Raw genomic sequence first — 20,368 nt, 5'->3', positions numbered from 1 at the left:
TCTCCCAGCGGCGACCGGGCGGCGACTGCTCGACAGCCTTTGACCTAGGGGCTTCGATTTTTGACCTAAATCGCTCGACGGTGAACGCTCGATTAGGCCGGCGTCCGGGCGGCGACCGGTCGCCGAGCGATTTTAGGTAAAAACTGGGCGAAATCGCGGAGCTTTTTCGCGCGATGTCCCGGCAGTGACCGACCGGTGACCCTCCGATTGCCGGGCGGTCTCCCACCAGCCACCGGCTGATTTTAAAGAAATTGCCCGGCGGCCGGCCAGTGATCGGCGGAGCTCCAAAATACGCTGGGTGCCTGGCCGTTCGCCGCCCGGGCACCGAACTAATCGAGCGTTCGCCGCCGAGCAATTTAGGTCAAAAATCGAAGGCGCTAGGTCAAAGGCTGCCGACCTATTTGGACTCGCCGCCCAGTGACCGACTCATCTTCCAGCGGCGACCGGGCGGCGACTGCTCGACAGCCTTTGACCTAGGGGCTTCGATTGTTGACCTAAATCGCTCGACGGTGCACGCTCGATTAGGCCGGCGTCCGGGCGGCGACCACCCGGTCGCCGAGCGTAGTCTGGGCGGCGAGTGAAAGTGAGCAGGCGCCGCCCGAATTTTAACTCCGCGCTAAAACTTCAGCAGCGACCGAGCGATGCCTTAAAAACGAGCGGTGACCGGGCAAAATTGGCTAAAAACTCGCCGCTCGGCCGCCGAGCAGGCTAATTTTTGGGTAATGTGACTACCGTATTTGCCGGCGTAAAGGCCGCAGTATTATTGGAAGAGAAAATATCAAAAAGTCGGGGTGCGGCCTATGCGGCGAAAGAGTAATTTTTTTTTTTTTTTTTTTTTTTTTAGTTTCGATTTATGGCGCTATGCCTGGCAATGTCTCCCAGCTCAGTAATCAGTGTGTTGACTCACCACTCGGAAACTACAACAACAACACTAAAATTTGTCTGTCATTTTGGTTTGAAAGTAATCTTTCTAATAGATCTCAATATGTAGTTTATAATAATAATTCCTCAATTTTTTTGTCTATAACAAATGGTGTACCACAAGGTTCTATCCTACGAGCTCCTTGATGATTTCTCAAGAATTGCCCAGACGTGTCTATTGAATTTAATTAATTTTTTTTTCTATTCCTTTCTGTCTTTTGCAGGACCGAGGGTGGTACACTCCAAAGAACTCTCCAAAAAACTCTCCAAAGAACTCTCCAAAGAACTCTCCAAAGAACTCTCCAAAGAACTCTCCAAAGAACTCTCCAAAGAACTGTCCAAAGAACTCTCCAAAGAACTCTCCAAAGAACTCTCCAAAGAACTTGCACTTAAACTTGCACTTGAACTTACACTTGCACTTGAACTTACACTTGCACTTGAACTTACACTTGAACTAGCACTTGCACTTGAACTAGCACTTGAACTTGAACTTGCACTTGAACTATCTTGAACTATCTTGAACTATTTTGAACTATCTTGAACTATTTTGAACTATCTTGAACTCTCCAAAGAACTTGCACTTGAACTTGCTCTTGAACTTACACTTGAACTAGCACTTGAACTTGAACTATCTTGAACCTTGAATCTGAAACATACTGAATGAAACTTGAATCTGGAAATCTTGAATCGAATCAAAACTGGAACAGAATATTTCTAAAGATTGTATTGCCATTTTTAGAAGACATAATTATTGTCAATTATAAAGAAATTATTGGCAGTTTCTAGAAGGAATTAAAAGTAAACTGAAATAAAAAGAAGAACAGTAGAGGGAAAGGAATCTAACTCTAATTCCTGGAACTTGATAAGACCATACTTACAGTTGAAAGCAGTAATATTGTAAATCTTGGGAAAGAAAAAAAGAGGTATACATTTTAAAGAGTAAAGTAGATTGGAAAAGTAGTCGTTCAAGATAAATATTGGAAGTTCGAAGGACTGTATTGCCATTTTAGAAGACATAATTATTGTCAATTACAAAGAAATTATTAGCAGTTTCTAGAAGGAATTAAAAGTAAACTGAAATAATAAAAGAATAATAATAGAGGAACAGGAATTTAATTCTAATTCCTGGAACTTGATAAGACCATAATTACAGTTGAAAGCAGTAATATTGTAAATCTTGGGAAAGAAAAAAAGAGGTATACATTTTAAAGAGTAAAGTAGATTGGAAAGTAGTCGTTGAAGATAATATTGGAAGTTTTAAGGACTGTATTACGATTTTAGAAGACAAAATTGCTGTCAATTAGAAACAAAATCTTGGCAGTTTCTAGAAGGAATTAAAAGCAAAGTGAAATAAAAAGAAGAACAATAGAGAAAAAGCAATCTAATTCTAATTCCTAGAACTTGATAAGACCTCTATTAGAATTCAAAACAGTAGTATTAGTAATCTTGGGAAAGTAAAAAGAGCGTATACACAGCAAAGAATAAAGAAGATTGAACAAAATAGTGTGAAGAAGGCAATATTGCAAGTTTGAAAGACTGTATTGCCATTTTAGAAGACATAATTACTGTAAATTAGAAAGAAATTATTGGCAGTTTCTAAAAGGAATTAAAAGCAAACTGAAATAAAAAGAAGAACAACAGCGAGAAAGCAATTTAATTCTAATTCCTAGAACTTGATAAGACCATAATCACAAAAAATTTGTGTCAATATATAGAGTCCTAGAAAAGTGAGCGTGGTTGATTGTAAAGAGAAAAGGAAAGAAATCCTTCGATATATAGTGTTCAGAATTTTAAAAATAAAAGTAAGCTTGATTGCAGAGAGAGTAAGAAAGAAGATTGGGTCAGGATATATATATAGTTTTAAAAATATAAGTGAGGTTGATTGATTTGAGAGAGAATAAGAAAGATATTTTGGTCAGGATATAAAGTGAACCTGTTTGCAGAGAGAGAGTAACAAAGAAATTAGCAATTTGGGAACTTATATAGGCCTACAATACATTTAGGCTATTAATGACCTACTCATAATTTTAATAAAAAACGCCATCTTGAGACAAAAACATTATAGCTCCTTAACACAGTACAAGCTAGTGTATATAAAGCTAGGCTATTGAAATACCATAGAGTTTAATATCAGTAAGGATTAGTTTTTCATAATTCACAATAGGAATATTTAAATAAAAGACTATTGGAGTAAGGAATATATACAGAACATTATATATCAAAGTTACAGAACCGTTAATTGTAGACTTGTAATTATTAACCAGAACTGTTGCAAGTATATAAGCAAAATTTACCATGATGGATACAATTGAATTTAAGAAAACACTTGATGAAATCATGAATATACTGACTAGTTGTGCATTGGTGACCAACCCAAAGCTTAATGAATGCTGTATCTGTAACAATGAAATCAAAGAAAATGAAAGTGATGCAAGATGTGACTGTTGTAGTAAGCATTTTCATGTGACATGTATGGGATTCCCTTGTGAAGACAGACTGAGTGACCTGACATTGATCTGGATTTGTTCATTTGTGGAAATAACAACATGGCTCATCGCATGTTTGATCAAGTATGCATCCCTTCTCATTTCAATAGATACGAACTTCTTGGTGATCATGATGAACACTGTTACTTGGATTTGAACCAATCAAGGACCCTATCAAGTACGACCAACAAAAGAAAATGTGGCAGATCAAAGAAGAGGTATGGTAAAAAGGGAAAGAAAACCAATCGATTGAGAGGAACACAACATCATATAACTGACAGGAAAACAAATGAGTCTGATAGACATAATCCTTTGGCTATGGAAAATTCATCCCAAATAGAACACGAAGAGATGCAAAATGAAAAATTTGAGGATGACTGGGTAATTGTGAAATCAAGGAAGACGAAATGGGTGGAGAAACTAAAATCAAGAAAATTGTATCCCAAATCAATAGATGATCATCAAACAGACAGGAAAATCAGAAGAAAATCGGTGAATGGCAAAGTCTTAGAACCTGGTGTAACTTACATCGGCAAAGCAATGAAGACATTCTATGAAAGCCATAGCAGAAAAAAAAAGGAAGACCGAAAGAAAGTTGATTGTAAAGAAAAGAAGGTGAAATCCGAGAAAAAAGATATCAGTGTTCAATCTTACACAGAAACTCTTTTAGGTTTATATGCCTACAGTGTGCAGTCCCCACATGCAATGAAGTTGTATAATGACATGTGTGTGCAAAGTGAAACAGCACAAACACGATCCTGGGCAGACATAGCAAGCAATTTGCCAACTCAATCTAGAACAGATACATGTGTTGATATCGATGTATGTACTTGTAATCTTTTTGAACAGATCAAGGATTTGCGAAAGTACAGAGTTCATGCTGGTGGCAAGAAAAAAGAAGCAAAGAACAAGAAAGGTCGAGCAAGGAACAAGAAAGGTCAGTCTTCCAAAGGGAAAAAAGGTACTGATGGAAATCACTCTTCTGATAAATCGGAGATTAGATTTGACAAAGATGAAGGAATAGAATTAGCAGTAAAGAATGAGAAGCAGGATACAAAGATATCGATGAATGCAGGTGACCAAGGACTTGATACAAATACATGTAAAAATGATACACACTCAGACCAGCATATTTGCAATATGAAAGACAACAAAGGTTCAGATGGAGTTGTGCAGGACGATTCAAAGAATAATCTGTTGAAATCAAATTTTGATGAAAATGGGGAAATTGAAACGGACGATGATAGTGGCAGTGATGTTCATATACCAGTGAAACGTTCGTGTGCAAGAAATTGTATAGAATCTGATAGTGATACAGACACAAGTCCTGGATGTGATTTATGCGATAGAAGTGTTTTACCACAACGCAATATGCCTTTGAATGTTTGTGATAGACCAAAAGATATGCCCATAAATGAACCAGTAGACAATGTCTGTGAATCGGTATTGGAAAATGATGATATGATGAAAAATGATTTTTCAGATGTTTCAGATGGTGTACAAGAAGATGCAGTGTATGACAATGACCTGAAGAATAGAAGCTTTGATACAGTAAAAGATGGTACAGACAATGATACTGATATGTCATTTAATGATCATGCTCATTCAAGGAATCCTTTAGAATCTTCTTCAGATTCAAATATCAAAGATGAAGACATTGAAAAGGCAATAGATGCTAATATGTACACATGTACTGATGAAACAGAAACAGAAGTTGAATTTGTAGCAGATCTTGGATTACGTGATAGACCAGATAAAGATTTCAAATTTGTACCCCTCCAGAATAATGACAAACGGAACATTTGTTCAAAACTGAATATCAGATATATAGGCAAAGGCTGTGATTCAAGGTTAGATAGAAATAGCTCTATTGGAGTTCCTTTACAGAGTAAACAAATTACTGGTGATGGCAATTGTTTCTTTCGTGCAATTTCCTATGTAATTTCTGGAACTGAGCGTAATCATGCAATTTTAAGAAATGCCACTGTGAAACATTTATTGCAAACCAAGGACATGTTTAGTAATACATTGAGGCAAGAATATAGAACAGTCAGAGAATATGTTTTGAAATGTAGAATAAAGGAAGACGGAACGTGGGCTACAGACACTGAAATTAGCGCTTTAGCAAATTTAATCGATACTGATATTTATTCATACAATGACCAAGTACCATGTTGGCAATTGTACTCTGCAAAGAAACCTGGAAGAATCAATATTGTTACATCTGATAAGGGAATTTATATACTGTACACAGGAAATGTTCATTTTAATGTTGTTGAATCTGTAGATTTTGTCAATTTCAATTCATTAGAACAGACAAGAACAACTAAAGAAGATAGAACGTCAAAGAGAACTTTGCCATGTCCATCAATTCAGGCTGATGTTAAAGTAAAGCATGTGTTGAAGAAGTGTAGATCCAAGTCGCAGATAGAGGAAGAAATTTATGAAGTAGTGGATAAGTCTCCTGAAACATTTCAAAACCATGTTGATCCAAAGGGAAAAAAACGTAGGCTCACGTTGGAGACTGGTATGATAAATCACGATGAGAGGAAAGGTACTGCAAATCTTTTGGACATGACATATGAACAGTGTGCAAGTAATCAGTCTGAATCAGTCGTTCACAACGAACGTAACACCAAGGACGAAACCCTTGAAAGTGATCACAAAGACAAATGCACGAGAGTCGATACACAAATAACGCTTGTTGCCCAAGGGACATTCAATCAAGGTGATACAAGATTTGGTGACTTAAGTGGAAAGCAGTGTGTTACCAATTCACTTTCTGCACTGTTGTATAGCAAGGTAAAAAATGCCAATGATTGGAAAAGTACAGATCTAGACAGGATTTTGAATAACGGTAATGAATTATATTGTTACATACGGCGATCCACTTCACTCGACAACCAATACTTATTGATATCTGATCTATTTGAATATTTGGATGCGTACAATGAATTGTTTAACATAGTATGCCGTGAACCAGTCACTGGATTGTTAGATGGAGATGAATTGATATTGGCCCAGTCTCTTTCGATGACATTGAAGCAAGCACTCGAAAAAGAACTCTGTACTGATTCTGATGCATGTTTTGTGACATTTGCTAGAAGTACTTTCATTGTATTATCTGGTCAAGATGGTTTCTTTATATTTGATTCACATTCCAGAAGCAGTCGAGGTTTCCTGAGTTGTAACGGACACAGTGTTGTACTTCGTACTCAAAGCTGGCAAGGTGTGTACAAGCATTGCATGAGGTTAGCAAAATCAATGGGATGCCCCCTGCACACCGAATATGAAGTAACTAGTGTATGTGCTAAAGCAACTTCCGGTAAGAATGAAACCTTGAAAGGCTATCCACAGTTACAGGATTTTGTTTGTAATCCAATTCCTTCGTCAAATACGCACAGTGAAAGTCAGTCTGGAAGCTCTGGATGTTCCATACATTGTGAAAGCTTTGATGAAGTTCAAATATTGGATGAGAGTGTTTCCCCACAAAAGATGATTGATAACCCAAATGTATTTCTCTTCCCTGAAGGAGCAAATGAAACAATCATTCATGATGTACATTATAACGGTCAGGAATTGAAACTGAAGAGTGTGACAATTACCTTAACGAAACTAAAAGAACCGCAGCTAAATAATAGTTGTCTTCTGAAAGGAAATGATTTTATAAAAGCAGAATATGAAAATGAACAAAAAGGAGATTCAAAAAATTGTACTAAATGCGGGAATGACTCTGATAGATTGAATTTAGTGAACAAAGTTCAGAATTTCAACTCTATCTTAAGCAGAAAACGAAAATGGAGTAACCTCGAAAGCGATGCAAAAGTTGATGTCGACCTTGGCAAGGAATTTCGAAAAACCAAATCGGTAAAAATGAATGAGAACGACAGCTTAAGAATTGATACAAGCGAATGTGCTGATAGTCATGATGAATTATTAATAATTGGAGAAGTTCATGTTAAAAATGTAGACCATGGACAGAAAAAACGTAGAAACAGACAAAGTTCTAATCAAATTAGGAAGCGCAGTAGACAGCGAATGAGAGAAAAACGAGCCTTGACCAAAGATGAAATCATTAAGAAAAAGGAAAAGTGTATTCACAATGCGCAAATGAATAAAATGAAAAAAGCGATTAAAAAGAAAGATAAATATCAAAATGATTTATCCTACAAAATAGAAAAAATAAATGAAGTAAAACAAAGGCAAAAAGAAATGTATAAAGAGGACTCAAATTTCAGGAACATACAGCTAAATATTATGAAAACCAAATATCATTCTGATTTACGTTATAATAAGAAAATTTTGTATGGAAATAAACAAAAATATTTGAGAAATGAAAGATTCAAAGAAAATGTTAAAACAGCTATGAGGATTAAAATGAAAAATAAATATTGGAAAGATGAACAATTCAAACGAATGCACACAAATAAAATAAGAAGTAAATATTTGAACAAACATTTCAAGGAAAAACACCAAGATACCATGAAAAAACGAATGAAGGAATTATATCGCAAAAATGAACATTTTAAGGAAAAACAAAAAGATATCATGAAAAAACGAATGAAGGAATTATATCGCAACGATGAACAATTTAAACGAACGCACAGAAGCAAAATAAGAAGTAAATACCAGCACGATGAACAATTTAAACGAATGCACAAAAGTAAAATAAGAAGTAAATATTCGAACAATGAACATTTCAATGAAAAACAACGAGATACCATGAAAAAACGAATGAAGGAATTATATCGCAATGATGAACAATTTAAACGAATGCACAAGAGTAGAATTAGAAGTAAATATTCGAACGATCAACAATTCAAACATACAAAAATGGCAAATATGAAAATATTGTCCAAAATTAGATATAAAGGCAAAGAATTTAAGGAGAAGAAATTGATAAGCTTAAAAATAAAATATAAAAGAATTGAAAAATATAGGCAAAATGTAATAAAACAAAATCGAAAAAGGTCTGTACTTCGAACAGTAAAATTGTCCGAGTTTGATATTGTACTTGAAGAGTTTAGAAAAATAATTTCTCATGGCCCAGAATATGTGTGCTGTGTATGCTTAAAACTTCTCTTTGACAACCAAGTATTGAAATGTAAAAAGAGTAATTATAATATTCAGACGTGCATAAGTGAAGAATATTTGCATGTTTGCAATTCAGAATGCCGGTCAAAATGTTTAATAGGCCAGTCAGCCAGATCGACACTTTGGATATGCTTTACCTGTCATAGAAAATTGCAAGCTGGAAAAGTACCTGCAGAAGCAAATATGAACAATTTACAACTACATGAAGTTCCAGAAGAACTTGCCAATCTAAACAATTTAGAACAGCATTTGATTGCATTGAATATCCCTTTCATGAAGTTAATGGCCTTGCCTAAAGGTGGTCAAAATGGAGTCCATGGCCCAGTCGTGTGTGTGCCTTCAAACACTTATGAAACAGTAGATATGTTGCCAAGACCACAGACTGAAGATCAATTGATCCGTGTTAAACTCAAACGAAAATTGTCGTACAAAAGCTATTATGAGTACAAATTTGTAGATAAATCTAACTTGCTTAATGCTCTGCAGTATTTAAAAGCAAATAATAAGTGGTATTTTGATGTTACAGTAAATGATAAATGGGAAAACTCACTTGAACGAAATGAAAAAGATAATGAAACGGAAGAAGCAGTGGAAATTGGTGGTAAAGCTCGTTTAGCAAAATATTGGAAGGAAATGGAAGAACAAATTGATTACATTTTGTCCAAAGACAAAAATGCTAATGAAAACATGCAAGACAACAGTAAACTACAACAAAAAATAGATGACAACACTGAAGACGATATGGAAGAACGCTTACGCGGTATTCAGTTAGACTCGTGTCTCCAGCCAGTAGATATTGGACAGGAAATATTAGATCAGTATTTTGAAGACATAATATGTTGTGCTCCTTGTGAAGGAAGAAGCCCTGTATCAATTCTACAAGATGAAAGCAATGAGGCCAAATGTTTCCCAGTATTATTTCCTAAAGGTCAACCAACATTCCATGATAGAAGAGATGAAAAAATAACATTAGGACGTTATCTGCATAACCGACTGATGCACGTGGACAATAGATTTGCTCAGAATACAGATTACATCTTTTATGCACAATATATTTATGAAATTCAACAGGTTATATCACAAGTTTCTATCGCTTTAAGGCAAAGTCCAAACAAAAAAGATGATTCGTCTTCAATAACTGCCTCAGATTTGAAAGATGCAGAGAAAGTTAAACAAATACTAAAATCAGACAAGGGCTATAAATTTTTAAAGCAAATTCGTGGAACACCTCCATTCTGGCAAAAGACACAAAAAGATGTTCTCGCAATGGTACGACAGCTTGGAAAGCCGACATGGTTTGCTTCTTTCTCATCTGCCGATATGAGATGGCCAGAATTAATGAATACATTGCTTAGACAAAAAGGAGACACCAGGGAATCGAGTGAATTAGACTATACAGAAAAATGTAATCTTTTAAGATCAAATCCAGTAACAGTTGCCAGAATGTTTGACAAAAGATTTCACACTTTTATGAAGAGAGTTATTTTATCTCCCGCTGCACCGATTGGTAAAGTAGTTGATTCATTTTGGAGAGTAGAGTATCAAGCTCGTGGTTCCCCTCACATTCATGCCTTGTTCTGGGTTCAAAATGCTCCACAGTTGGGTATCGATAAAGATGATGATGTCGTACAATTCGTAGATAAATACATTTCTTGCCAAAAACCGGATGAAAAGGAAGATCGAGAACTGCATGAAATAGTAAGCAAGGTCCAACAACACAGTAAAAAACATTCTAAATCTTGCACAAAAACAGGGAAGGCGTGTAGATTTAATTTCCCGAGACCACCATCTGGAAAAACATTCATTGTAACACCTGTTGAAGAGATTCCATCTAAAGATTGTGGGAAAGTGCAAAATAAGGGAAAGGACAATGATCAAGTTAAAGCTTCTGAAAAGACTAAAGATGATGCAGAGAAATTGTTGAAGTCAGTTAAAGATGCATTATCCAATGGAATCGAGTACAACAGTGTAAACCATCTCTTTGAAAAGCTTGACATTACACAAAATCAATTTGAGAATGCACATCATGAATTAGCATCACAACAAAGTATAATCATCAAAAGAGAAATACAAGATGTATGGGTAAATCAGTTTAATCCAAGTCTACTAAGAAGCTGGAATGCCAACATGGATTTGCAGTTCGTAACAAATGTATTTGCATGCGTGGCTTATATTGTATCCTACATGTCAAAAGCTGAACGAGAAATCGGAATGCTATTGAGTCATACACTATCAGAAATGAAAGAGGGAAATGAGAACGCAAAGGAAAGCATGAAAAAACTTGGCCAGGTGTACATGCAAAATCGTGAAGTGTCTGCTCAAGAAAGCGTCTATCGTGTTTGCAGTCTTAGATTGAAAGAATGTTCTAGGAAAGTGGAATTCATTCCTGTTGGACCCGACCCTGTCAGAATGAGTTTACCATTAAGCGTTATAAAAAGCAGACCAGATAACGATAATGATGATGATGAGAATGTTTGGATGCCTAGCAAGCTCGACAGATACAAAGCTCGACCTAGAAACACAGAATTCAGTGATATGTGTCTTGCAACGTTTTGTTCTCAGTACAGAATCTTAACTGCATCCCAAACGCCAAGTACAAGAAGTAAAAATGTCTTTAAATTAGATAACGATCTGGGGTATATTCAGAAGCGTACTCGTACGGGAGATGCAGTTGTAAGATATCCCCGATTCTCACCCATCATCTCACCCGAAAAATATTATTTGAGCATTTTGCAACTCTTTCTGCCATATTTTGAAGATGGACAATTAAAGCCGCCAACATTTGAAACACATGAAGAGTTCTACGAGACAGGTTCTGTGAAAATATGTGGACGTGAATTGGAGAAAGTCTGGACAATTGTCTGTACTAACCGAAAGAAGTTTGAAATGAATGCTGATGCAATTGATCATGCACAGGAGCATCTTGACAAATTTGGTCCACACGAAGATGCATGGGGTCTTTTATGTCCGGAAAAGGAAGTAGAGCGACTTGAACATCCCAAAGAAAATGTAGATGTCGAAGATTGTGATGGAGATCTTGATATCCCTGATTTAAAGAACGAACCGAAAAAAGATGACTATAGCATCGAACTACGTTCTGTAAAAATTTCTAAACAAGATGGACATTCTTTGATGAGGTCTTTGAATGAGAAGCAACAGATTGTTTTTTACAAAATACGACAGTGGTGTTTAGATAGAGTAAATGGAAAATCAGTCGAACCGTTTCATATTTTTCTAACTGGAGGTGCTGGCACCGGAAAGAGTCATTTGATCAAATGTCTTTACTATGAAGCAACACGTATACTAGCTCGAATGTTGCCACATCCTGATGATGTCTCAGTATTGAAAATGGCTCCAACCGGAGTAGCTGCATACAATATCAATGGCCATACTATACATAGTATTTTTTCTATTCCAATCACAGCACAAAAACTGTATCAACCGCTGAGTGATGAGAAAATAAGTGTCCTTCGAAATAAGCTGGCTGAATTGCAAATTTTAATCATAGATGAAGTATCAATGGTAGATCAAAAGTTGATGTCTTACATTCACGGCCGCCTACGACAAATAAAACAATCACGCGATCAAACTGCTTTTGCTGGTGTTTCAGTTATTGCTGTGGGAGACATGTATCAGTTACCTCCAGTCTTAGGAACTCCTTTATATAAAGACACACTCAATGGTGCATTGTGGAATGCTAATTTCAAGAAAGTAGAACTTGAAGACATTATGAGACAAAAAGACGATACCCAATTCGCTTTTCTCTTAAATAGATTACGTGTAAAACAAGGGGAAGAGATTCTCTGTGATGAAGACCTAGCAATGCTCAAGTCCTGTGAGACTGGCGAAGAATGTGAAAATGCTCTGCATATCTATGCATGTAACAATGAAGTAGATGCTTGGAACAAGAAATTATTGCATAAAAAATGTGGAGATGTGATATGCGTAAAAGCACAAGACATGGACAAAGATGTTAAAAAAGGAAATCAAATACGGGAAAAACCTTATACTAAGATGAAAACCCAATTGCCTCCTTATCTGTGGATTGCAGTTAATGCTAGAGTGATGTTGCTCAAAAACATTGATGTTAGTAAAGGCCTGACAAATGGATGTTTCGGAAATGTAACAGAAATAATAACGGATCATACAAATTTGAATCCAGTTTGCATCAAAGTTAATTTTGAGAAGGCCGATATTGGTATTCATTCAATCGAAATATCTCAAGAATCCATTGGTAAGAAATATGTGAGAAAACAATTTCCACTTAAGCTTGCTTATGCTTGCACAATTCATAAAGTACAAGGTTCGACATTAGACAAAGCTGTTGTATCATTAAAAAATGTATTTCAATCTGGACAGGCATATGTTGGGCTTAGTCGCGTTACTTCGTTATCTGGACTTGTGATAGAACATTTCGATCCTAAACGTATATATTGTAATCCAGAAATTAAAGAACGCATTGAGATTATGAAGCCGTTTATCGAGAATGAAACTTCTGAAGATATTCACGATTATAACTTTTCTTTGGTAATGCAAAATGTACAAGGATTAAAACAGCATTTTACTGATTTCAAATCCCAGTGCCAATTTGTGAATGTAGATTGTATTTGCTTGACCGAAACATGGATTAATGATGATGATCTCTGTGACGTTATTTTAGATAACTTTCGATTTTATCATCAGCCACGACATCTGTCATACTGTAATTCTGGAGTTGGAAATGTACTCAAAGAACAATCGCACGGAGGTGTTGCAATGTATATCAAGAATACATATTCAAGTAGATTAAACATATCTGTCGACAACTTAGAGTTTATCGCAATTCTTGTCACCAAACCAGTTTCTGTTGTGATTTCAGTTGTTTATCGACCTCCATCATATAGTATCAAATCATTCTGTGAATCATTAGACAATTTGCTAGATGCATTACACAAAAGAAGCATTAGGTGTGTTGTGATGGGAGATTTTAATGAGGATTTGTTTAAAGGTTCTTCACAGGTAAACAAGCTAATGTGTAATAAAGGTTACAAACAGCATGTTGTTAATGCTACTACTGAGAAGGGAACATTGATAGATCATGTGTACAGCAAGGGACTAGATTTATTGGAAACAGAGGTCATCCCTACATATTATAGTTACCATGAAGCTGTTAAGATTGCTTTTTAATATTAGTAGTAAAATGAGAAAAATAAACGAGTAAATTTCTTAATTTTGTTGATGAATAAACATTTTCATTTATCATGTCTTTATTCTTGCAAAAATGAATGTGAATATTATTCCTTCTTAAAAAGGTTGTCAATATTTTGTTGGCTTACCGTACACTTATCAATGATATCATCTGCCATGGACATCACATTGAAAGCAGGTAGTAAAGTTGGTAAAAACCCTTTTCTTAAGGTGATGAGTTGAAGGATTTATGTGTTGTCACTCCTTGCCTTTCAAACCTTTAAACATCACTCACGTCATGACATGTACATGTATTTTCGAACTTATAGATAATATTTTAGAAATCTAAAACAATGGTACACATTTAGAATACTGAGTTGATAGGTAGATGGATAACAAGATCATACATCCATTCTTTTTCTTTCCAGGTTAAGGATTGTCGACCTGATCCGTATATTGAAGTTGGAACATTCCATTAACCTTGCAAAGTGCTCATTTTTTTACTGGATTGGAGTAGGAGACAATTGGTACGTGGAAACCATCACTCTCAAAAAGATCGACACTCAAATCAGAGATCAAGCTTGAACGTGACAATGAGACATGCAAGTATTTAAGTAAAGAAGAGGTTGATATCATGGTTATGGAATATCAAAATGGGAAGGTAAATGATAATGAATGAATACTAATATCGGGACGCAATGCTGGAATGTTATTCGCTGAAAGATGATTTGTTTGGTAGTGATAATGAGTTTTAGTTGAGTAGTTTATTCACTATAATGTAAGTTGTTTGAGTTAATGAAAATTGGAGGGTTATACAGAGATGCCAACCAGTACGATTAAATCGTATTTAGTACGATAATAAGAGTGAAATACAATCTTAAAATCATACAATACGATTTTTCATATTTTGTTTCCAAAACAAAAAAACAACAGCGGAATCGCATAGAAACATGTACAAGTAAACCCCCGCATCCCCAACAAAAACTGCTTTACAATTTTCTCATTAAATTTTAATGAAAGAGCAAATATTTTTCTGAAATTTTACTGGCCCTCGGCAGTCCCAGAAGGGAGGGGGGGGGGGGGGGGGGCTGTCGATATTTGAAAATGCAAAGGTCAATTTGCATAAATTTTGAATATGCAAATTTCATCATTTTATTTTCTTTAATATGTGTTATATTGTTTTTTATTTCTTATTATATCTCGAGGGCTTAAAACCAGAACTGTCTATGTTCATTTTTTGTGAAATTGAGTTTCCACCAAAGTACTGTATATTCATTTCAGTTTGTGTCTATTCAGAACTGTCTATTCCCATGTATGTCCATTAGCCATTTTACTTTCATGTTCAGACTGTTTCAAGTACTTTCACGCATTCATCAAGAATTGCGCAATACTTGCAGTTTTCTACTAATTAAGCAGATAAGATTCCCTATGCAGCTATTTCACTGATTGTGGCCAAGCAACACCATATCATTACCCGGAAAAACCATGATGATAAATAAAAAAGACCAATGTGCAACATGTACGAAGTATGACCAGTTGTCGGGAGAACAGAAGAAGAATTTCAAGGAAGCCCATCTCGTACGAAAAACAGAGGCTCAAGATGCCAAAGCAGTCCCTTGCATCGTGTAAGACAGGAAATCGTTGTGAATAAGATGGAGCGCAATAGAGGACAAGCTTACAACAAGAAATATGCAGATGAATTTGACTTTATTGCATCATCAGGAAAGAGCAAACATGCAACTTGCTAGATATGTCGGCGAGATTTGTCAATTTTGCATGGCAGTTGTAATGACATTATTGTTCATTGCAAATCATAGCAACACATCACTGCTTTCCAGCTTGAATCGTCAGCACGAGAAATAACATCATGGATGTCAACCTCCAAGGATTTTAATATAACTAGAGCTGAGTGCTTATTTACATCATTTTATTTGGAGCACAATATTCCTCTATCAGCTGCAAGTCACATGGGACCATTGTTGAGGAAAGCCTTTCCTAATTCTGAGGAGGTTAAGAAGTTTTCCAGTGCAAGGACCAAACATCTTGTCGTGTGCGTGAAATGGCCAAAGATAAACAAGGACAGATCGTTTCAGCCATGAAAGCACGGCCATTTGCAATATCAACTGATGGGAGTAATGTCAGTGACAGTAAACTATACCCAATTGTCATCAACTACCATGATGGTAAGCAAATTTCTTGCACTCTGCTTTCCCTCCCAACCTTAGAAATGGCAGGAACTGGTGAAAATATTGCACATCATTGGGATCAGACAATACATCAGCCATGACTGGTGTACACAAGGGAATTGGGGCATGCCTCGGAATTTGTCAGCCAAACCTCATTGTGCTTAGTTGCCCCAATCAACTAATTGATCTTGCTGCCAAAGCTGCGTCATCTGCATTACCATATTCAATTGACTCGCTCCTTATTGATGTACTATCTGGAAGCCAGCGTGAACAGGAAATTGAATCTCAAGAAGTTCCAGATGCTCATTGGGAACGAAGTGCACGCAATTCTGAAACATGCTAGTACGAGATGGCTGCATGAGCTTGGGCCAATGCTTGCCAAGATTTATCCAGCAATAGCAAGCTCTAGTCCTTTTTCTTGAAGGAGAAGTGTCAGCCCAGCAGAAGACGCCTACTCAACAGACAAAGCAGAAGAAGCCTACTCAACAGACCAAGGCTACCAAGAATAGTGCCCAGACTTCACTTGTTCCAAAGAAGCCAGCTCCATGCAGCTGTGAAAAATTAACCTGCTCAAGGATCTCAACTGAAGGTAAGGCTAGAAAATGTATTACTACAAGGCATCTACTCCTTTTCATTCCATTTAAATATGTATGGCCATCATTAAAATTACCAGATTTGAATAGATTATCCCTAGCAGTAGAGAGCTTTCCTAATGTTTGAATTAATCAGCTTTTACTCCTCAAATTGGCAAAAGTTATTATCTTTTTACACTCTAAAATAGTTTGAACAAAATAAAAATGGATATTACATAAACCAGAATGGTAATTGCAAAATTTAATTTAATGTGTAATTAAATGTCTTGCTTATAAATAAGTCATTATCAATAGTGTTGCAGGCATCGCATGAAGTTTTTAAACTTGTCTTGTCCTGCAGAAAAAGGCTGCTCACCAAACCAAGATGACTGCACAACTCCAAGTATTCCGCATTTCCAAGAAGGTGTCTGCAGATCCACCACATGTGAGCAAGCCTGCCCAGTCTCAGACCCAAGTGAGTACAAAAGTTGATCATATATACAGGGTGACAGTTAAATATGTACCTTTACATCATTAATTCTAATTCTTCTTATTTTACTTGTTAGCTCTTTCTCTTCCAATCATCTTCACTCCGCTGTTCAGTTTACAGATATAAACATTTATTCAATAATGCTAGTCATCCGCCAAGATTTCAAATGTAGTGTATATTTTAAATTGTAAACAGTGTCAGTAGTCTTGTTTCTTTCTCATATGGTAATTAATAATTTCTCTTCCTCCCAGGTTCAACTTCAAGCACCACAGCCACAACACAGTAGACCATCTTCGAGCTGTACTACTCGGGGAAAAAACGACAAGTGAGGGACACTTCAGATACACCTAGCAGAAGCAGAAGACTGGAAATGTTGTTGGCAAGGCAACAGGCTCAACAGTGCTCAAGGCTGGAACTTCCAGTCATCCCAGTACGATTCTAGTAAAATTACTGGAAATGAAAAAACAAGATGTGGAGGAAAAAAAGAAACAAGACAGACAGTAAAGGATGAAACAAGACAGAAAAGAATTCTGAAGTCATTGCACATTTTCTCAGCATCATTGCGTTTGACAAGAAAAGTGTCATCCTCCAGACGAGAATTCCTCCGATACACAAGCTGAAAGGAATACTAGAAAGTCTACTGCGTGTCTTGTACAGCCAATTTGTAGCTCCACAAGCAATCATTGCAGCTACAGACTTGACTCTTCTGGACTACAATAACAAGGAGAATCTTTTCGAAGAATCTGAAATGGTCATACTCATAGGAAGCGCAACAAGAGAGATTGTGAACACTTTAGATGAGTCCGATTGCCATATTAGTTCTATGCAGCAGTGCGTTCATATTACACCTAGGCATGTGACTACCTTGTAAGTAAGTTTGCATTCTGCTATCGAAACAGAAAAAAAGAACATCAATGTCTTCACAAGGGATGACTGGGTAAAACATCTTCCACAAAGCAAGACGTCGGCTTCCATACAAGGTCATAAACATGTGCCATGGAGACTTTAATGATCTGAAGAATCTCTCAAAGCAGATCATGAAGAACAAACGTTGAGACGAAGGTGGACACGTCTTCAACTGGCTACATGTAAAGAGCTTCCAATACAGAAAGGAAGAGCAAGGCATCATCTGCTACAAGTATAACTACTCGGATGAATACAAGAAGATAGATCATCAATTCCACTTAATCTCGACCTTGTCTACCAAGAGAAGCATTGAAAAAAAGCCTAAACCTTAAGAAGAAGGATCTCACCAAGTTGTGCAATAGCCTAGCCATTCCTGAAGAGTTCCATGGATGGTATTTGGCACTCCCATTTTGTAAGTTTCTGACATTGACAGGGTCAAAAGGTCATGGCCTCCATGTATGTTGTTTGACCAAGTATTATTCATAAGTTAATGGCATTGAACATAACTACTTCACATTGTCAGATTTTATGCTTGCAATCAAACTTTTAAATGTATTTTACTCAAAATGGCATATTTGGACATAGACAGTTGTGGTTTTAAGCCCTCGATCTATTGTTTTATTTCTAATGTATTTTTTTGTTCTGGAATACATCAATTTACTTTGGGAAACGTATCAAAGCAATTTGATATCAATTCATATCTTCCACTTATACATCTATTTACCTGTATTCACGATATATATGCAATTGTAGCACTTTACGCCCCCCCCCCCCCCAGTACAGTAAGGAGTAAATGACATTAGCCATATAATTATACATATGCATTTTTTAAGATGCTTACATATACATGTAAAGTGTTAAAGGGGAAGTCCACCCCGAAAATAAGTTGGTCTTCATAAAAGCAGAAAAATGAGAGAAACAAATCAATGAAATTTTGAGAAAAAATCAAAAAGAAAGTTATGAATTTTTTGGAGTTGTAATCAGTGAAGCACAAGTTGGAAACTGTGACATCACATGCGAGCTCATATCTCATGTGCTTTGTACAAAAAATGTTTTAAAAAAATTGATTTCTTCCGTCGTTGATTAATTGAATACGATTAGTAATAACATCTATCTGAAAGATAAACTAGGGTAATGCTTTTCACCTACTAACAGTAATACTGGTGAAGGTGATAGCAGCAGTAAAGGTAAAGGAGACACTGATAATATTTGATATTAGCGGTGACAATGGAAATGTTTGATTTATATGACTTTTTTTTTTATCACTACGTGTAGGTATTGAATATCTTCAAAATTTCTACCATTTCAGAAAACTTAGTGAAAACTGGGTCTTGGCGAGTGTCTTTGATATGTTAAGGGAATTAAGGACAAATGATGTAATACCGGAGTTGAAAGATGAGTATGAATATGACATAGTGCACTGTGAGAAGTTGGTGAAGTCATGGGAGTTAGCCCAGGAAGCCTTGAAAAGTGCTGCGGGAAAATACAAGAAGTATTAGGATAGGAATGCTAGAAACAGGAAATTGAATATCGGATACCAGGCATTGATCTTGCTTCCCACTGATCAGAACAAGTTGTTGCTGAAATGGAAGGGTCCATTCCCTGTGCTAGGGTGAAGTATGACTATGACTACATTGTCGGTGGTGTTCATATCACATTAATCTTCTCAACAAATAATATCCCAGGCAGAAGGTTAACTTGTCAGTGGCTGGCTGCTTTGATTTGTGTACAGAGAATAGGAAAGTGTGTCGGGATTCTGCGGAAGATGTCGAGGACCAGTGTTTTGTATTGAAGGTAAATGTGGGTGCTGGGCTTATGCAGTAGCATTCAGGAGAAGAATTCCTGATTGTTTATGCGAGTAACAAGTCATTACCACGGGAAGAAAATTACACAACAATACAAAAAAAGTGCTTAGCAATAGTACGACCCTTACCGAAAAGGCAGGCCTGCTTCTAGCCTGCATCAAGCCTGCATAGCTGCTAAAAAGCAGGCTAATTCCTTAGCAAGCACTGACCTGCAAAAACGCCGAAATATGCAAATTAGGCAGGCTTAATTTTAGCCTGTACATTTTAAAAGCAGGCTTATTTTAGCCTGCAAAATCATTTTAACCTGCTCAATTAGCCTGCAAAATTGCCCTGCTTTTTTAGTATGCAAATTAACCTGCTTTGTTAGCCTGCAAAAACGCTGAAATATGTAAGTTATGCAGGTTAATTTTAGCATGCTAATCTAAAATGCAGGCTAACAAAAATGAAGATATTCGATTGCCATCACTATCAGTACAAGACTTCTATTGGTATATCGACTCGGTAGAGGAACGAGGGATAAATTGATACATCATAATCAATATTTGCAAGTGTCCACCACTAGGAATATTCTAATCTCAATTGCATTAGACTAACTCCATCACAAAGATCATTTGAAGTTAATACAAGATTGACTTTTGTAAAAGTACAGGCTCATACACCTATATATAGAAAACATACATGCTATTTCTAATTGGTTAGTAATCGTATAATCAATATATCTATTGCTAAAACGTGAATGTAA

The 20,368-nt window shown here is 36.4% G+C and overlaps 1 protein-coding gene across 9 annotated transcripts; it reads left to right on the top strand.

Annotated features, from left to right (window-relative positions):
• The first annotated feature begins 1,464 nt into the window (after nucleotides 1-1,464).
• Nucleotides 1,465-19,720, top strand: LOC105442333. 9 transcript variants are annotated; one of them, XR_004065471.1, is made up of 7 exons: nucleotides 1,470-3,625; nucleotides 4,257-4,344; nucleotides 6,572-6,636; nucleotides 14,096-14,281; nucleotides 15,102-16,442; nucleotides 16,787-16,900; nucleotides 17,167-19,720. XR_004065471.1 is itself a non-coding variant. In XM_030992642.1 (4 exons), the coding sequence occupies exon 4, from the start codon at nucleotides 6,654-6,656 to the stop codon at nucleotides 13,665-13,667; it is 7,014 nt and encodes a 2,337-aa protein (XP_030848502.1). In that variant the 5' UTR covers nucleotides 1,465-3,625; nucleotides 4,257-4,344; nucleotides 4,891-4,968; nucleotides 6,572-6,653; the 3' UTR covers nucleotides 13,668-14,089. The 9 variants fall into 9 exon arrangements, 6 of the variants coding, with proteins under 6 accessions (XP_030848502.1, XP_030848504.1, XP_030848501.1 ...); XR_004065470.1 differs by having other exon boundaries at nucleotides 15,084-16,442; XR_004065472.1 differs by having other exon boundaries at nucleotides 4,257-4,368; nucleotides 15,084-16,442.
• Nucleotides 19,721-20,368: the final 648 nt, after the last annotated feature.

The sequence above is a fragment of the Strongylocentrotus purpuratus genome, unplaced genomic scaffold (assembly GCF_000002235.5).
Source record: "Strongylocentrotus purpuratus isolate Spur 01 unplaced genomic scaffold, Spur_5.0 spur5_scaffold_20, whole genome shotgun sequence".
NCBI classification, from domain to species: Eukaryota; Metazoa; Echinodermata; class Echinoidea; order Camarodonta; family Strongylocentrotidae; genus Strongylocentrotus; species Strongylocentrotus purpuratus.
This window is presented reverse-complemented; position numbering and strand designations above follow the sequence as displayed.